Source organism: Danio rerio, chromosome 10, assembly GCF_049306965.1.
Source record: "Danio rerio strain Tuebingen ecotype United States chromosome 10, GRCz12tu, whole genome shotgun sequence".
Lineage (NCBI taxonomy): Eukaryota > Metazoa > Chordata > Actinopteri > Cypriniformes > Danionidae > Danio > Danio rerio.
This window is the reverse complement of record NC_133185.1, coordinates 49720049-49737668: the sequence shown is the minus strand read 5'-3', so window position 1 is coordinate 49737668 and position 17620 is coordinate 49720049. Positions and strand designations below refer to the sequence as shown.

At 40.1% G+C, this 17620-nt stretch overlaps 3 protein-coding genes across 3 annotated transcripts in view; all 3 read right to left on the bottom strand.

Annotated features, from left to right (window-relative positions):
- Window positions 1-17620, bottom strand: part of myo18b (myosin XVIIIB) — a 673005-nt gene that overhangs the window by 401644 nt on the left and 253741 nt on the right. The gene's annotated exons all lie outside the window — the stretch shown is intronic.
- On the bottom strand, window positions 487-2997 carry ubc (ubiquitin C). Its single transcript, NM_001077804.2, has 2 exons — window positions 2881-2997; window positions 487-2204 (listed from the first exon to the last, which is right to left on the bottom strand). Exon 2 carries the CDS (start codon window positions 2195-2197, stop codon window positions 596-598), a length of 1602 nt encoding a protein of 533 aa, NP_001071272.2. The 5' UTR covers window positions 2198-2204; window positions 2881-2997; the 3' UTR covers window positions 487-595.
- On the bottom strand, window positions 3279-17539 carry tpst2 (tyrosylprotein sulfotransferase 2). Its single transcript, NM_200419.1, has 6 exons — window positions 17509-17539; window positions 14112-14579; window positions 12979-13296; window positions 9770-9968; window positions 5624-5674; window positions 3279-5098 (listed from the first exon to the last, which is right to left on the bottom strand). Exons 2-6 carry the CDS (start codon window positions 14573-14575, stop codon window positions 5060-5062), a joined length of 1071 nt encoding a protein of 356 aa, NP_956713.1. The 5' UTR covers window positions 14576-14579; window positions 17509-17539; the 3' UTR covers window positions 3279-5059.

Genomic DNA, 17620 nt, shown 5'->3' with positions numbered 1-17620 from the left:
TGATTGATCTTTTTAGGCTCAAATAGTGAATGAAATGCAGATTTTAGCCAATTAAAGTTTTAAAAAGCTACATGGACACAGCAAACAATTTGGCCGTATAAATTACAATTTTATAGTAATTTAATTAAAAAAATTTAACCAATTAGCAGAAATGGGTCACCACAGAATAAATTTACTCTTTAAGATGTTACAAACCTTTCAGTTTCAACATAAGCTGAAACCATCGACTTCCACTGTATAAAAATCTAATATAGAAATCAAGATTCAGTTTTCAGCATTTTAAATGTCTTAAGTATTCAATAGAAGGCCAAAGGTTTAAAAGTTGAGTGACTAAAATTATTTTTTGGGGGGAGTCATCATATTTGTATACTTTAATTCTGATAAAAAAAAAATAACAGCTTGATTACATTATGGTGCATTAGTCAATATTCATGTGCATGTGTGCATCTATCAACCATAATCAAGCAGAAGTAAAAACAAACAAAATAAATTCTGGAATGCAAGAACTTTATTGAATGATTAAGAGGAATAAAGGAAACTGGAATTGGTCTGATAATTCAAGACTTGTATATATTAATGATTAATCATAAGCAGATTATTTGCCGCCACGAAGACGCAGCACCAGGTGGAGGGTGGACTCCTTCTGGATGTTGTAGTCGGACAGAGTGCGTCCATCTTCAAGCTGCTTGCCAGCGAAGATCAGACGCTGCTGGTCAGGTGGGATGCCCTCCTTATCCTGGATTTTGGCCTTCACGTTCTCAATGGTGTCGCTTGGTTCCACCTCGAGTGTGATGGTCTTGCCAGTCAGCGTCTTGACGAAGATCTGCATGCCGCCCCTGAGGCGGAGCACCAGGTGGAGGGTGGACTCCTTCTGGATGTTGTAGTCGGACAGGGTGCGTCCATCTTCAAGCTGCTTGCCAGCGAAAATCAGACGCTGCTGGTCAGGTGGGATGCCCTCCTTGTCCTGGATTTTTGCCTTCACATTCTCAATGGTATCACTTGGTTCCACCTCAAGAGTGATGGTCTTGCCAGTTAAGGTCTTGACGAAGATCTGCATACCACCTCTCAGACGCAGCACAAGATGGAGGGTGGACTCCTTCTGGATGTTATAGTCGGACAGGGTGCGTCCATCTTCAAGCTGCTTGCCGGCAAAGATCAGACGCTGCTGGTCAGGTGGGATGCCCTCCTTATCTTGAATCTTGGCTTTCACGTTCTCAATGGTGTCACTGGGCTCGACCTCAAGAGTGATGGTCTTACCAGTCAGCGTCTTCACGAAGATCTGCATACCACCCCTGAGGCGGAGCACCAGGTGGAGGGTGGACTCCTTCTGGATGTTATAGTCAGACAGGGTGCGCCCATCTTCAAGCTGCTTGCCGGCAAAGATAAGACGCTGCTGGTCAGGTGGGATGCCCTCCTTATCTTGAATTTTAGCCTTGACGTTCTCAATGGTGTCGCTGGGCTCGACCTCCAAAGTGATGGTTTTTCCAGTCAGCGTCTTCACGAAGATCTGCATGCCGCCCCTGAGGCGGAGAACAAGATGGAGGGTGGACTCTTTCTGGATGTTGTAGTCGGACAGGGTGCGTCCATCTTCAAGCTGTTTGCCAGCAAAGATCAGACGCTGCTGGTCAGGTGGGATGCCCTCCTTATCTTGAATCTTGGCTTTCACGTTCTCAATGGTGTCACTGGGCTCGACCTCAAGAGTGATGGTTTTTCCTGTCAGAGTCTTGACGAAGATCTGCATACCGCCTCTCAGACGCAGCACCAGGTGGAGGGTGGACTCTTTCTGAATGTTGTAGTCGGACAGGGTGCGTCCATCTTCAAGCTGCTTGCCAGCAAAGATCAGACGCTGCTGGTCAGGTGGGATGCCCTCCTTATCTTGAATTTTAGCCTTGACGTTCTCAATGGTGTCGCTTGGTTCCACCTCTAGAGTGATGGTCTTGCCGGTCAGCGTCTTCACAAAGATCTGCATGCCACCCCTGAGGCGGAGCACCAGGTGGAGGGTGGACTCTTTCTGGATGTTGTAGTCGGACAGGGTGCGTCCATCCTCTAACTGTTTTCCAGCGAAGATCAGACGCTGCTGGTCAGGAGGAATGCCCTCCTTATCTTGAATTTTAGCCTTGACATTCTCAATGGTGTCGCTGGGCTCGACCTCGAGGGTGATGGTCTTACCAGTCAGCGTCTTCACAAAGATCTGCATCTTTACGCTGAGAAGAAAAAAAAATTAAGGTTAATTTTTTTTTTAAATGAATACAGATGAATTCAGGACAAAGACGAGCTTCAGAATTCTCTAGAAAGCTCTTCATCAATAATGAAAGCAAACAGGCCAGGTGAGAACAGTCATCACTAATGCTGACACAGCTGTGAGTAAGGGCGGAACAAACGGACGACTGAAAACAAAATGGCGACAGTTTACCACAGAAAATGGCCATTAAACAATAACACGGAGATGAAACGAACGTCGATAGTCGGAAAGTCAATTATATTTAACAAAGTTACACGCTGAAAAGAATAAAAGCATCATAGCGCATTTACAGTTGCCGAAAACCGTTTGTCAAGCAGATGAATTGAGAAGCTCACCGAACCACCGCCCTGTTTCGCGGTACAAAAAAACGCCGCCAAATTTCTAAACTCGAACAAAACCCAAAATTCTCGACGACGAATTATACCTTTATATTTTAAAGCAAAATAAATCAGAAAAAAACGTTGGTTTATTGATCCTCAAAACCAAACAGTCCGGCTAGCGTTAAAAGCTAATACGTTAGCTCATTCAGAAATACACCTTTAAATGAACCGGTTAACACTTTAATTGAAATAAAACATTGCTAGATTTAACAAACGACAAAACAAACGTCGATTGCTTATATTTAACATCATACTCACAAACAAATGTTCTTTTCTGTAAGAGTGCGGTGTATGGGAGTCTCTTTCCTCTCGTCTCAGGAGCGAATCTGAAAGCGCAAAAACAAAGAGCCGGCTTTTTATACTAAGAGCACTGTATCCTTCCGCCGTTGCGCCCAGCGCACTATTTTACCCACACCAGCGATTGTATTTGAACTTATGATTTGGTTTAATACAATTCACTCTGTTTTATATTGAGAAAATACAACAATACGTTTATTAAAATCATTTTGTGAAGGTATCACCGAGATATCCGTTTATCTGATGTGTTCGTGGGGCTTGAGGGGAGGCGGAGTGATATGTTGCACTGCACCGGGTTCTTGTGTTTAGATCAAAATAATATGACACAAATATGATCACAAACAACGCATAACACGATCTGTATGAAATACGTTTATTGAAATAGTGCACATTGAGGGGAAAGGGAATGTTCCGGCATAAGGAAAACATGAATAGGTCCATTTAATAAAAACTAGGTCAAGAAAACGGACACATAGCAACAGCGTCACCAAACGTCACAGATCTTTTCATTTCCCAAAACAAGACATAAAACTGCGGTGTTTTCAGGAAGTCCAGTGCAAATAAACGATGGTTCACTTCCTTTATGAAGAGAACAATTCTCTTTTGAGAGCACGAGGAAGTTAAAAAGGTATTTGCCCTTTAATGTAATTTTTCACATCAGTTTTCTGCATTACAACAACTCAGCATGTAAAATAATGTAAAAATCCATTAACACACAGTGAGTAAACAACAACACTGATTCTCAGGATGATCTCAGAAAGTCTTCCAATGTTTATCACACAAACCGAAAAACTCCAGAGCTGTAAACAAGCACATACTGCAATCAACCCAAACAGTAAATATTTTATTTTCATATATTCTAAATAAAAAAAATTATATGTTTTATCTGTGATGTTCATATATATATATATATATATATATATATATATATATATATATATATATATATATATATATATATATATATATATATAACCTAAATATATTTCAAAACATGAGATATTTCATACCTTCCAGTTGGCTACAATGTGTGTGATAAAGGTTTTTATTATTTAAAGATATTATATTAAATATTTAATGCAATTAAAACAAAACATTTCCCAGAGATGGGTTGCGGCTGGAAGGGCATCCGCTGCGTAAAAACTTGCTGGATAAGTTGGCGGTTCATTCCGCTGTGGCGACCCCGGATTAATAAAGGGACTAAGCCGACAAGAAAATGAATAAATGAACAAAACAAAACAGAGGCAAAAGTTTAGCAAGAATAAAACAATGAATTAATAAAGATTTTCTTAAAATGTTACATGCATTTTTTTCCTTGAATTGAAATATGTGGAGGGTAAAACATTTTAAGCGATTCTAAAATATATTATTTGAAAAATGTATTTTCAAAAATGGTATTAAAAAAGTTTTTGCAGAAAATATATTGCAAAATACTTTTTAATATTCCCCAAAATATATTTTCTTAAATATATTTCAAAATATATTTTATATATAGGAATATGGGCAGCACAGTGGCACGATGGGTAGCACTGTAACCTCACAGCAAGAAGGTCGCTGGTTCGAGCCTCGGCTGGGTCGGTTTGCATGTTCTCCCTGCGTTGGCATGGGTTTTCTCCAGTTGCTCTGATTTCCCCCAGTCCAAACACGTGCTATAGGGGAATTGGGTAAGCTAAATTGGCTATAGTAGATTTGTGTGAATGATTGTGTATGGGTGTTTCCCAGTTATGGGTTGCAGCTGGAAAAACATATAGTCACCTTAGAATTGTAAGGTTCTATCTGATATTTTTGTTAAAATTGAATTATTGACATATTCTTATTAAATGACAACTTATATTATGGGATGTTTTTATAAGTTGTTTACATTTTAAGACCTTTTATCTAAAAAACAAATGTTACACACGTACTGTTTGCTTTATGGAATGCAAAAACATTAGAAGCTCAATATCTCAAAATCATTCAGAAAGCAGATAGAACCTTATAACGCCAAGGTGACGATATGCTGAATAAGTTGGCGGTTCATTCCGCTGTGGCGACCACAGATTAATAAAGGGACTAAGCCGAAAAGAAAATGAATGGATAATTGAATATTGTAATATATTTAAATATATATATTGTACTGTATGGCAATGCAGAGCTTGGTTCACTTTCTGCCTCCTTTAGAACCTATAATTGGAGATTCCTGTCAAACAAGAAACATTTTCAAAATTAATATGGTTTACTCAACACAAATAGTATAGATATAGTTGACTAATCACAGTCTAATGCAATGGTAACAGAACCTACTGAGATATAATGTCAGTGCATTAAAAAAACACAAATCATTATTCTGATTTGTTGTCATTTGTTTTCTCTTTTTTATTCATTTTTACACCGTGTCCTTTAATATCTATACACTCTGTAGTATTAGTATGAGATGTGACTCTGTTAATGTCATCTGATTTCATGCGTAAACAATAATGAAACACCTTTTTACAACTAACTTCTCTTATTTTTACCTAACCAATCATTTCAGTGACCTAGTAGATAAACCGCATGTGTAGGTCATGTTCTAATAACATTTGACAACCAAAACATCCAAAGAGATATGAACCCAACAAACATCTTTATATGTAGCTCCTGTTTAGTCTGTAGTTGTGTTTATTTCTAATACATTACACATGCTTTGGTTTGAAGTATCTGTAAAACATCAAAAGCATTCACTCACCTGTGCCCATTTTTTCAGGCTCCTGGGAATTTTAAAATCTCCTTTCAGTACCTGAGAAAGATATTGAGAAAAATGGTCAACATTTCATTTGAAAAGAGTAAAATTAATTAAAAATAGTAATGATTTGAATGTATATATTTTTTGTGTTATTGTGTTAACATTTAATCTAAGAATTCTGAGTTTTTAAAATGATTTTTAATTATTATTATTTATTTATTTAAAATTAATATCTAATTATTGAGGCGGCACAGTGACTCAGTGGTTAGCACAGTGGCCTCACAGCAAAAAGGTCTCTGGTTTGAGTTCCAGCTGGGCGAGTTGGCATTTCTGTGTGGAGTTTGCATGTTCTCCCTGCGTTCACGTGGGTTTCCTCTGGGTGCTCCGGTTTACCTCACAGTCCAAACACATGCGGTATAGGCTAATTGGGTAATACAAAATTGGTCGTACTCAGGGCCGGATTAACCAATGGGCCTTATGGGCACAGGCCCAGGGGCCCGTGCGCACTAGGGGCCCCTGCGAACGGGGAGGAAAAAAGACAATTTCGGAGTGTCTTTTTAGGCTAATTACAAATAGCGCATCTAGTTGGAATAAGCTATTCAGGGTTTACGCCTATCGATGCCTGATTGATAGAGACAAGATGAGTAAAGAGCTGTTTATTAACACAGCTGCAGTGGCGCACCTTGTAAGGCGCGCAGCTTCATGTTTTGACGCTATTGATTATCAACTTGGTTCGAATCCACCATAAGCTGAACTCGTGCTACTTTTTTTTCTCCCCGTTACATATCAGATTGGAAATATATTTTTAACAGAAAGGAAACATTTTTTTTAAATAATGCAAATGTGATATAAAGTCACAAGTGTCTCGTGGGTATTTAAAAATGTTTAGCCTTATAGGTGCCTCCCTCTCTGCAAAAACTATATTGCTCAGACAACTGTATTTCCTCTGAGCAAAAAAATCGCGAACACATATTAATATTATTATTATATTTAAATTGCCTTTTTTTCGTTAACTAAACAGAATGCTGTCATTGGTCAAGCGCGGAAACGTCAGTTTTGTAATAACCGGCACTAAACTGAGCAGACTGTAGTGTAACGTTATCTGTCATAGATCAAAAATGAGTGAACAAGTGGATTTAGCAAACGCGAGAGAAAGAGGAGAGGAGGCATCTTTATTGAGGCATTTTCATACACACTATCTTTAAACAGACCCATGATCAGGAGAATGAGGGTACAGAAGAAGACGTTATGGTAACTTTAAATGATGAGAAGCTAGCATTAACCAGGACGGAGGAGGCTAACGGCAGCGCAGCGCGGACTGGATTCATCGTGTGAGAGACAGACAGAAAATATACATAAATATACATATATATATATATAGTTTTATTAGTATTTTTATTCAATGCTTTGAAAAATAAGTTAAATCTTTGTAAACTATAAATACATATGCAAAAAATTATAGATTCATTTTATTTAAAAATTATTAAATTCTTATTTTTTAAATTCAACTATAGGGGTGCGGCCAGGTAGGGGGCCTTAAAAGACAATGTGCCCAGGGGCCCCTGAGGTCTTAATCCGGGCCTGGTCGTACTGTATGAGTGTGTGTGTGAATGTGACGGTGTATGTGTGTTTCTCATTACTGGGTTGCGGCTGGAAGGGTATCCGCATCGTAAAACATATACCAATCCACTGTGGCAACCTCTTAAATAGAGACTAACCTGAAGGAAAATGAATAAATGAATGAGTGTCTTATGATTGGGTGAAGCAGTGGCGCAGTAGGGAGTTTGCATGTTCTCCCTGCGTTGGCGTGGGTTTCCTCCGGGTGCTCCAGTTTACCCCACAGTCCAAACACATGCACTATAGGGGAACTGAATAAGCTAAATTGTCTGTAGTGTATGAGCGTGAATGGGTGTGTGTGGAGATGGGTTGCGGCTGGAAGGGCATCCGCTGCGTAAAAACGTGCTGGAAAAGTTGGCGGTTCATTCAGCTGTGGCGACCCCAGATTAATAAAGGCGGATTAATAAGCCAACAAGAAAATGAATGAATGAATAAATGAATATTCACTGAATGACAAACCACTGCAGCTGCAACCCATCTCTGGGAAACATCCACACACACATTCACACACACTCATACACTACGGACAATTTAGCCTACCCAATTCACCTGTACCGCAGGTCTTTGGACTGTGGGGGAAACCGGAGCACCCGGAGGAAACCCACGCGAAGGCAGGGAGAACATGCAAACTCCACACAGAAACGCCAACTGAGCCGAGGCTCGACCCAGCGACCTTCTTGCTGTAAAGCAACAGCACTACCTACTGCGCCACTGCTTCCCCCTTTAAATTTCATTCCTTTACTAAAAATCTTTTTTCTTTGAATGCATGATAAAGGTTAAAGCTCCTGTGACATGAAAATAAAGTTTTTATAGATGTTAGTACCTGTATAGGTGCATCCCAAATCACAAACTCATGCACTATTTTACCTCATTTTGTAGTATAAATAGTGTAAGTAATGCATTCACAATGAAATTCTTCTAAAACGAAATAAGTGCACTACCCGGATGCTGCACTTATTCAACTGTTAAAAAGAAGTGTGGAATGATGGACACTTCACGCACTCAATCGTCACAGCTTTGCTCACACAGCAGAAGGGGTGGGGCTACTGGCGAAGGGGCGGAGCTATCGGCTGCTGACGTTTGATTATTTTATTTATTTTGGATTGTGAGAGCAGTTTTCTCCTACAGGGGTGATTATAGCGTCTCCCCGGGGAGAATGAGGTCATACTCATGGCAGATATTATTTTATAGTTTGGTCATTTATTTCAATAGAATTTGGCGAAACAGTTTCAGGGAAATTCCGGTTAGTAAAAAAAAATTCCATTTGGCACAACACTACATATAAATACAATACTGTTGAGTGTGTAAGTGCATAGTGCATAAGTGCATAGTGTATAGTGTGCATAGATATATACACTAGATATCGCATAGGGACCCTGAGCATGCGTTAATAGCGCCGCCATATTGGTACAGTGTTCCCAGAACAAATGTCATTCAACCGCACTAGTCAAGACAGTGTTATTACGTGAAGATGCAGGACTTTAGCGCTGTCTACGGGTGTAGTAATGAGCAAACAAAGAAATCAAAGCACAAAGGCAGAACATTTCATAGATATTATTAAGTTTTTTTCTGTTTTTGTATGTTCTGTATGCTAATCAGGTCACGTTATTGATGATAACAGTCACTTACTGCATTCACCATACGGCAAAGCAGCTCCAACTCGCACTAAACACTTGGCTTATGCTAGTTTTGTTGAATAAAAACAGCAAACCATGCAGGAGAAATATGACAACGAGATGCTGCACTGCCAGAAACTTGTATTATTGTCGGCTAACGTTAGTGAAAGAGTCGTTCGGGGGATTCATTCACAAACGAATCGCTCCCTCCGTCAGTATGAGCAGTGAAAGCAGGAGAGGAGCTGTGTTTCAGGACATGATTAGATCAAATTTAACAGGGAGGGTGAATAGTACATTTCTGTACACACAAACACAAGCTTTTTGTCAGGAATGCCCGTGCGGTCACTGATCCATCAATGAAGAAAAGTGATGTAAAATTATAATTTTCGTAATTAGAAAAAAAAATTGCATACTAACATCCAGGAAAACTCCCGATCACAGATATATGTGTTTATGTGTATATCTCTGGCTTTGCATGGCCACAGTCCTCCACTGTACCTTGGTCCCGCATTCATTTTAAAGGAGCGCTACCCTGTAGCAAGATGGCGGCGCTATTGACACATTCCGTCCAACAGACAACAATAGGCCAGGCGACATCTAATGAATATATCTATGCATAGTGTGCCATTAGGGACGCAGCATATGTTATGTCTTCATGATATCTATATGCTCGTGTGCTCGAAAACACTGACAAAATTCACATTTTTGCAACATCCTAAATTTGCAGTTTGTCTCCTCTGCCTAAAAGGACCCGCAGTTTTTTCACATCACCTCATACTTTAGTTTCTCATCAAATCTTGACCAATCAAATGCACTCTAATGTCTGACATGCCCCGCCCCCTTCTTTTCACTTGCATTTAATGCGCTTAGACTTGACCGCTCTTAAAGCTGCAGTGAATAAAGTGTTCTGAAATACCCTCTGAGTATTGTTGATGACTTCAGGATCTGGCTGGCCGTAGTCTGGAGGATTGGCGTTGGGGTTGTAGCCCAGCCGGCGCAGCATGGGTGCGATATTCTCCAGGTCGTCCTGCACGTCTGCTGGGATGTGGCCGACCCACCGTGTCAGAGCTTCCAGGTTCACAGGTTTGATCACCTGATCCGTGGAGCGTTCAGTTCTAATAAAAAAAACAACAAAAAGAGGGTCGGGGTACTGCATGACGTGAGTTGTGTAAACAGGTTACAATTTTCAGGCAACCAGTAAAGCATTGCACAAAACACAAAAGAAACTTAAAGGGAACCTCCGCTGCCCCTTTTTACAAGATGTAGTCTGATTCAGCTTAAAAAAACCCACAAATAAAGTTTAATATCTCTCTGGAATGAAAAATTGTGTGCAACATATTACTTTTAAATTAACTTTCTGCAATTCTGTAGAAATCAAATGTAGGCAAATGTAACTTTCTTACTTTTTTAAAGCAGTAACTGTCACGGATTGTTGACGGGACGGAGACAAAAAGGTGTCGGATCCAAGTGCAGTTTATTAATGAAATCGTGCAGTACAAACAAACAAAACAAGAAACTCTGGCAGAAAATACTTAGGACAGGACTTCAGGAACAACAAACCAAACAAGACTTACTAGGCTAGGAAGACAAGATAGACAACAACGCAGTGACAAAAGCTGCGTCCCAAAAGGCACACTATACACTATGCACTCATGCACTATGTACTTATGCACTTACACACTCAGCAGGATAGTATATGTATGTAGTGTCGTCCCAAATGGCACACTTATGTTTTTTTTACTAAGCGGAAATTCAAACCGTTTCCCTGATGACGTTTGACGGTCGCCAAATCAGTGAAATAAACGACCGAATTATCAAATAATACCTGCCGTAAGTATAACCGCATTCACCATCGGGAGGCGCTATAATCACTCTCGTAGGAGAATTTTGCTTTCACCATCCAAAATAAATAAAGTTATCCAACATGTGCGGCCGATAGCTCCGCCCCTTCCGCTACGTAAGCAAACCTGTGGTCGTTGCGTGCGTGAAGTGTCCATCATTACACACTTCATTTCAGCAGCTGAATGAGTGCATCATCCGGGTAATTAAAGTGCACTTATTATTTTGAGAGTTTTCAATGTAAACACACTACTCACACTATTTATACTACAAAATGGCGTAGAATAGTGCATAAGTATGCGATTTGGGACGCAGCTAATCAATAGGAGTAGAGTGAATAAATAGTCCATGAAATCAACAGGAAACGGAGACAGCTGTGTTTTGCAAATCAGTGTAAGTGGGTTCCGGGTGTGTGCACGAGGTATGTATGAACTTGTAGTCTTTAGCAACTGTAATTCGCAGTTCACAGCGAACTACAGTGCCATCTGGTGGTTACAGACAGTCATGACAGTAACTCTATGTGACAGTAACTCTAGCAATGTGGCGCAAGGCGCGACGCAATTATTATATGCTAGTTTCAGCTTGGCGCAAGAGACGTTTTGCAGCACGCTGTTTAACTAGCTAATGCATTTGCGCTCATATGTGCGCCCATAGGCGTTCTGGTCTAAAAAAGGAGGCGTGTTGAGGCGCATTGCTGGCACGTTGCTATTTTGAGGAACCTAAATAGACGGTTCAGTAGACTCGATCAAAGCTGGTCTATTGTCCAGCGCAGAGCGCAATAGTTGTTCGCCACACTTAAACATTGCTTCATACACACAGGATGTAGAGCAATACACAAATATCTTTACAAATGAAAAATAATTAAAGGATTAAAATATTACAAAAAATTTTTTCTAGCCTACATCAATATAAAAACCACCGCCTTCATGCCTTCTTCATCTCGGGGGATTTTCAGCTTATTCATGATGATTTGCTTTTGTGTAATGTTATTATTATTAGCAGTATTATTTATCATATTCATATTTATATTTGTGTTATTAAAAACAAGCTTAGATTTGTCCACCTGTCAGGTTTTAGACCATATGGGGCAGCATGTGTATTTGGATATAACTCAGGTTTTTGAGCACACTTCGTTGTTATTGTTCATTTATTCGTTTGCTGGAAATTAGAACTGAATTTAGAAATAGTTTTGAAACAAATCTTTGCACTTAATAAATGAAATTAGTTATTTATAGGCTAATGGATGTCTTTGCATGCAACATGTTTCCCTATCCACGAGAATGAAAGTAAAGGTAAATAATGTGGAGGTTCATCTCTCATTCTCCTGCTGCAGATGCTCTGTTTAACTGTTTTCTTGCTAGTAAAATGCTCAGTTTTTCCACTTACAAAGTCGTCATGTAAATAGCAAAGGCGCTATGGGCGTGACGCAACTGACACTTAAAGGGAATGGGAGATGAGACTCTCTGATTGGTTTATTCTCAAAACACACCCAGAACTCATTAAGAGAATAAGCTCAACCCTGTTAGACCATGCGCCACGGGGCAGAGTGGATTTTTCCGTCCTTAAATTAGCAAAAGTGGATTCAGACACGCCCTTAATGTGTTTGCGCCCTGCACTTTGGACTTTGCGCATGGATCTTCAAAATACAGCCCTATATGTAATGCATTGCTTTTAAAGTTACCACAACACCGGAAAAAGCAATACAAAACTAACTTTCCTTAAAAGTAACTGTTGTGACATTAGGTACTTTTTAAAAGGAGTAAGACAGGATTGTAATGCATTTCTTTTAAAAGTATCTATCCACAACACTGACAGAAGCAATGCAAAAGGAACTTTACTTAAACAGTAAATCACGTCATGTAAAGCATGACGTCTATAGTTAACTTTGCCCCAATACTGTGACAAGTAATGCAAGAGTAACTTGCCTTTAAAATGCCTGTAATGCATTACTTTTAAAGGTAACGAAATGTGTTGCTTAATTAGTTTCTAAAAAAAAGTAACTTATGCATTGGTTTCAGAGTTCGGGACAGTTTATTTTAAAAGCAATGCACTACAGAATTGTGTTACTTCTTTTAAAAAGTAACTAAATGTGCTGGTTAATTACTAATAATTAAGGCAAGTTATAGTTGCAGTACTTCCCCAACACTATAGTTAACTTCCCCAAAACTGTAACAAGTAATGCAAAAGTAACTTTCCTTAAAAGTAACCAAGTAACAGATTAAGTTGCTTTTTAAAAGAAGTAACACAAGTTAATAATGCATGCTAGAAGGCAGCTTTTCTCCATACCGTGACAGTGAAACCCCTCCGGGCTGTCCGATGGCCTCCTCGTGGTGTAAAACTCCTTCGTGCCAGGGCGATTGGAGGAAAAGCAGCACTCTCTGCATGGAGGTTCGCGGTCGCAGCACCAGATCCTCATATCGGACGGTGAGACAGCGGCGTGAGCCCACAGCCATGCACTGGGACAGCATGGCCTGAATGGCGCTGCTCCACTTAGTCAGACAGTCTCTGTAGCTGGACAGGTCGAAGCCGGCGATGGTGACCCGTCTGGAGATCATGGAGTGCACGGACGCCCTGCCGTCTCTGAGCATCAGCACAAACTTAGAGCTGAAGGAGCAGATGAACACAGGAGGAAATGGAGAGGAATGAGGCACATAATGAAAACAAACCAAACTTTAGATTTTAGAGTTTCCCCAAAGAGATTTGCACCAAATTAAAACAAATCTGGTGTGATTTTGACATATCAAATAAATAAATAAACAACACAAGATATATAAATAAATTAATTTTTTTTTTCAAAATTCTTTACAATGTACATCTTATTACATAAAAGTATTATTAATTAATTAATTAATTAATAATGAATAAATGGTGTTTTAGTTTTTTTAATCCTCAGAATGGATTTTTTATAATTTATATAAATAAATAATTAATTTAAAAAAACAATGAAATTGCCATGAGGGGACTCACTGGGCAATAATAAACATTAAACATGTTAGATATAAAATAAAATAAATGATAAATTAATAAATAAATAAAATAAAACAAGTCAAAATTAAATAGAAAATAAAATAAATAAATAAAAATTCCAAAATGAAATAAAAACATTTATTGAACAAGCAAAAAAAATCTAAATAAAATTAAGATAAATAAATAAATTACAAAATAAAATCTAATAAAAATACTAAAGAAAAAAGAAAACAAATTAAGTAAAAATGTTTAACAATATTTTTAAAATGCACAAAACAATAATAAATAAATAATAAACAATATTAAAACTAAAATACCAAAAAAATTAAATGTAAAAAAATGAAAAGGGAAAAAATGATTACAAAAAATAAAACAAAAATTTTAAACAATTAAATAAAAAAAAGCGAAAAAGGAGGGGGAAAAACAATACACAAAACATAACCCAGCCTTACTTGGGGAACAGGTGTGACAGATAGACAGCACTCTTCAGAGTGAACGGGTCTTTATTGCAGAGCATTGGCGCCGGTTCTCCGTGCCGAGCGATGACCTCCAGCAGGAATGCGGTTGTCGCGGCATCCAGAATCTCCTGATCGACTCCGGGCTGCTCCGTGCCGGCCTGCCGCAGCGACAGCACCCGGGGGATCACGCGCGTCTCCGCCCCGCAGCGGATCAGCGGGTGTGCGTCCAGCATCGCGCGCATCAGTGTCGTTCCCGAGCGCGGGACTCCGCCCACAAACACGATCGGTGTGTTCCGGTCATATCGATACCGGGTCCGGTTCTGTACCAGGACAGACACCACATGAGCTCCGGTCAGCTTTCCGTGGCACGCTATAACGCGATATAGAGTCCTGATAAGTGTATATCCTCCGAACAGAGTAAACAGAAGGAAAAGTGTCCGTTTGATTGACAGCCGCATCACTCTGGAAACAGCGGAGGGAAATAAATGTGTGTTATTGCATGGCAAATGAATGTATCCACAAACCAACATTATTTAAAGTAGGTGTAACCCCGCCGGTCCTGCCTCACCCAACCCGCTCCGAGCTGGTATCGAACCGGCAACCTTCCGCATGGGAGTCGGGTGCTCTACCAAGGAGGCTAAAGACCATAACCTCTAGCATCTGTCGCTAGAGCACCCTTAGAGGTCAGAGGAGTGAGGTTTACCTGCACAGCACACACTAGCTGGCCTCCGTTACATAGGCTACCATTTATTTATTTATTTATTTATTTATTTATTTATTTATTTATTTATTTATTTATTTATTTATTTATTTAAATAACTCAAACCTAGCATTTTGATTTTGTTAGCTTATATGGCTAGTTTTGTGGTCAACAATTAATCCGTGCATGTCATTAAGAAACAACAACAATAGTTTGCTCTTGTTTTCTAAAATTAAAATCTGAAAATGCACTTCCTGTTTGTTTGAAGTTTTGGGCGTGGCCAACACACTTAACCACGCCCCTCCAGCTGTCATCGCTACAACAACAGAAAGAAACGGTGAGGAGGAGTCTGTTAAGTTGTACAGATATTTCTATTTAAACTTGCATATACAGTTGAAAGCAGAAGTTTACATAGGCTACACTGTATAAAAAGGCACATTTTAAAACAAGTCAGATGTTAATGTGACTAAACTTTTCCTATTTAGGTAAGTTATGATGATCAGATGTGTTTCTGTTCTGCTTAATAGCAGAATAATGAAAGAGAGATTGTTAGAGAAATTGTTATAACTCTTCTTGAAAGTCAAGTTTACACACGATAGGATTATTCTGCCTCTGAAAAAGCTCAGATCCGCGTCTAAGAGAGGGGGGTGTCCGCGACACTACCCCCACCACCCGCGCCCTCAGTTCGCGTCTAGAGTGGCAGGATAGAGAGGGCGGCATACGCGACACTACCCCCACCACCCGCGCCCTCAGTTATATCCACGACTAATAGAGAGGGCGGTGTCCGCGACACTACCCTCTCCACTCGCTCCCTCAGTTAGGCCATATCCACGTCTAGTGCGATAGAATAGAGAGGGCGCCGTCCGCGACACTACCCTCACCACCGCGGCCTTAGTTATATCCGCGTCTAGGGCGATAGAATAGAGAGGGCGGCGTCCCTGACACTACCCTCACCACCTGTGCTCTCCGTTATATTCGCGTCTAGGGCAGCAGAATAGAGAGGGTTGTGGTTGAGGGCGGCGTGACCATCTTTTGCCTAGAGCGGCAAATGGGATTATTAATGAACACAGAGAGTCAGGATCTCGATTTAACATCTAACCCGAAAGACGGCGCTCACTGACAGTATACAGTCCCCTTCACTATACTGGGGCATTAGGACTCACATAGACCGCAGGTTAAGCGCCCCCTGCTGGCCTCACTAACACTTTCAACAGTAACCTAGAGTTCCCATCTGGTCTCCCATCCAGACAATGACCAGGCTCAGTACCTGGTTGGGAGTTATTGTAAACTAATTGTTTCAATTTAATCCAACGTTTGGTTACAACAACCCAGCATTTTTTTCGAGTGTAGCAATGTTAAAAATTAAAAACGAAAGAAAAGAGAAAGGTGGAAGTGTCATGCAGGGAATTCTGGGAAACTCTGTTTATTGTTATACACCATACGTTACATAGTTAGGAAACCTGCTGTTAAGGATAACCAAGTTGTTCTGTAGCATTTTACACTTACAATCACATTATTTTTAAAGTGTAGCAGTGATTGTTGGGTTCAAACAACCCAGCAGAGTGTAGACATCTGCAACAGTCAGGGCCGGCGCGTCCATAGAGGCGACCTAGGCGGCCGCCTTGGGCGGCAGAATAGATAGGGTGGCGTCCCCGACACTACCCTCACCACTCGCGACCTCAGTTATATACGTGTCTTGCGGCAAAATAGAGAGGGCGGTGTCCGCGACACTTCCCTCATCACCCTCACCCTCAGTTATATCCGCGTCTAGGTTGGCGGCGTCCCGACACTATCCTCACCACCTGCGCCCTCAGTTATATCAGTGTCCGCGACAGCTCCCTCGCCCCCATCACAACACCCCCGGCGTCCTTTGCCTAGAGCGGCAGTTCAGCTTGCGCCAGCCCTGACAACAGTCCTAAAATGCGAGCTGTAGTCATCAAAAACACAGGTAACGTTTTTTATCAACATTGTGACAACGTTCATCAAGTACAAATAACGTCCTGAAGACGTTCCATGTGTCTGCTCATGTGAAATATCTGTCTATATTCGGACTATATTGTTAGATTTACTTTCTTAGAGATGGGTTGTGGCTTTTGCGGCGTAAAAACATGCTGGATAAGTTGGCGGTTCATTCCGCCGAGGCGACCCCGAAATAATAAACGGACTAATCCGATAAGGAAATGAATGAAATTAATGTTAGATTTACACCTCACCTCAGATTTAGCCATATATGCTTTAAAATCTAGATATAGAATTTAAAATCTCTGTATAATTAAGCCATATAGCATTTAAGCATATTAACATAATCTTGATATAGCATTTACATGTTTTTATATAGCAATATAGTGTTTAAAATCTCGATATAGCGTTTGAAATAGTTTACATTTCTGCATTTTAATATGCATTATTCAGTCTTGATATAGATCTAAACAGTTCAATGGCTTGATCGGATAATACTCTGATGAAATCTTTGAATAACTATAACTCTCACAGCGTTATGAAAGGATGATCACTTTGTTGTTGTTGCAGCGTGTTAAAAAGTGAAAGTAGTTTACGCTAAACAGGAAATATGGTTGCAGGTAAAAGAATCCTGATCAGTCGATAATGGACAGCTAAAGTCACACACACACACATCGAGATGCATTAAAAATAAACATACAGAGCTTATTAATAATGAAACGATGGACTGACCTTCAGGCACCGAGCAGTGAATCTGCATGATCTCTGCAGGACTGAACACGCACAAACACATACTCACAGGCTGAAAACTTGAGGAAGTGGAAGAGTTTACACATTAAAACTG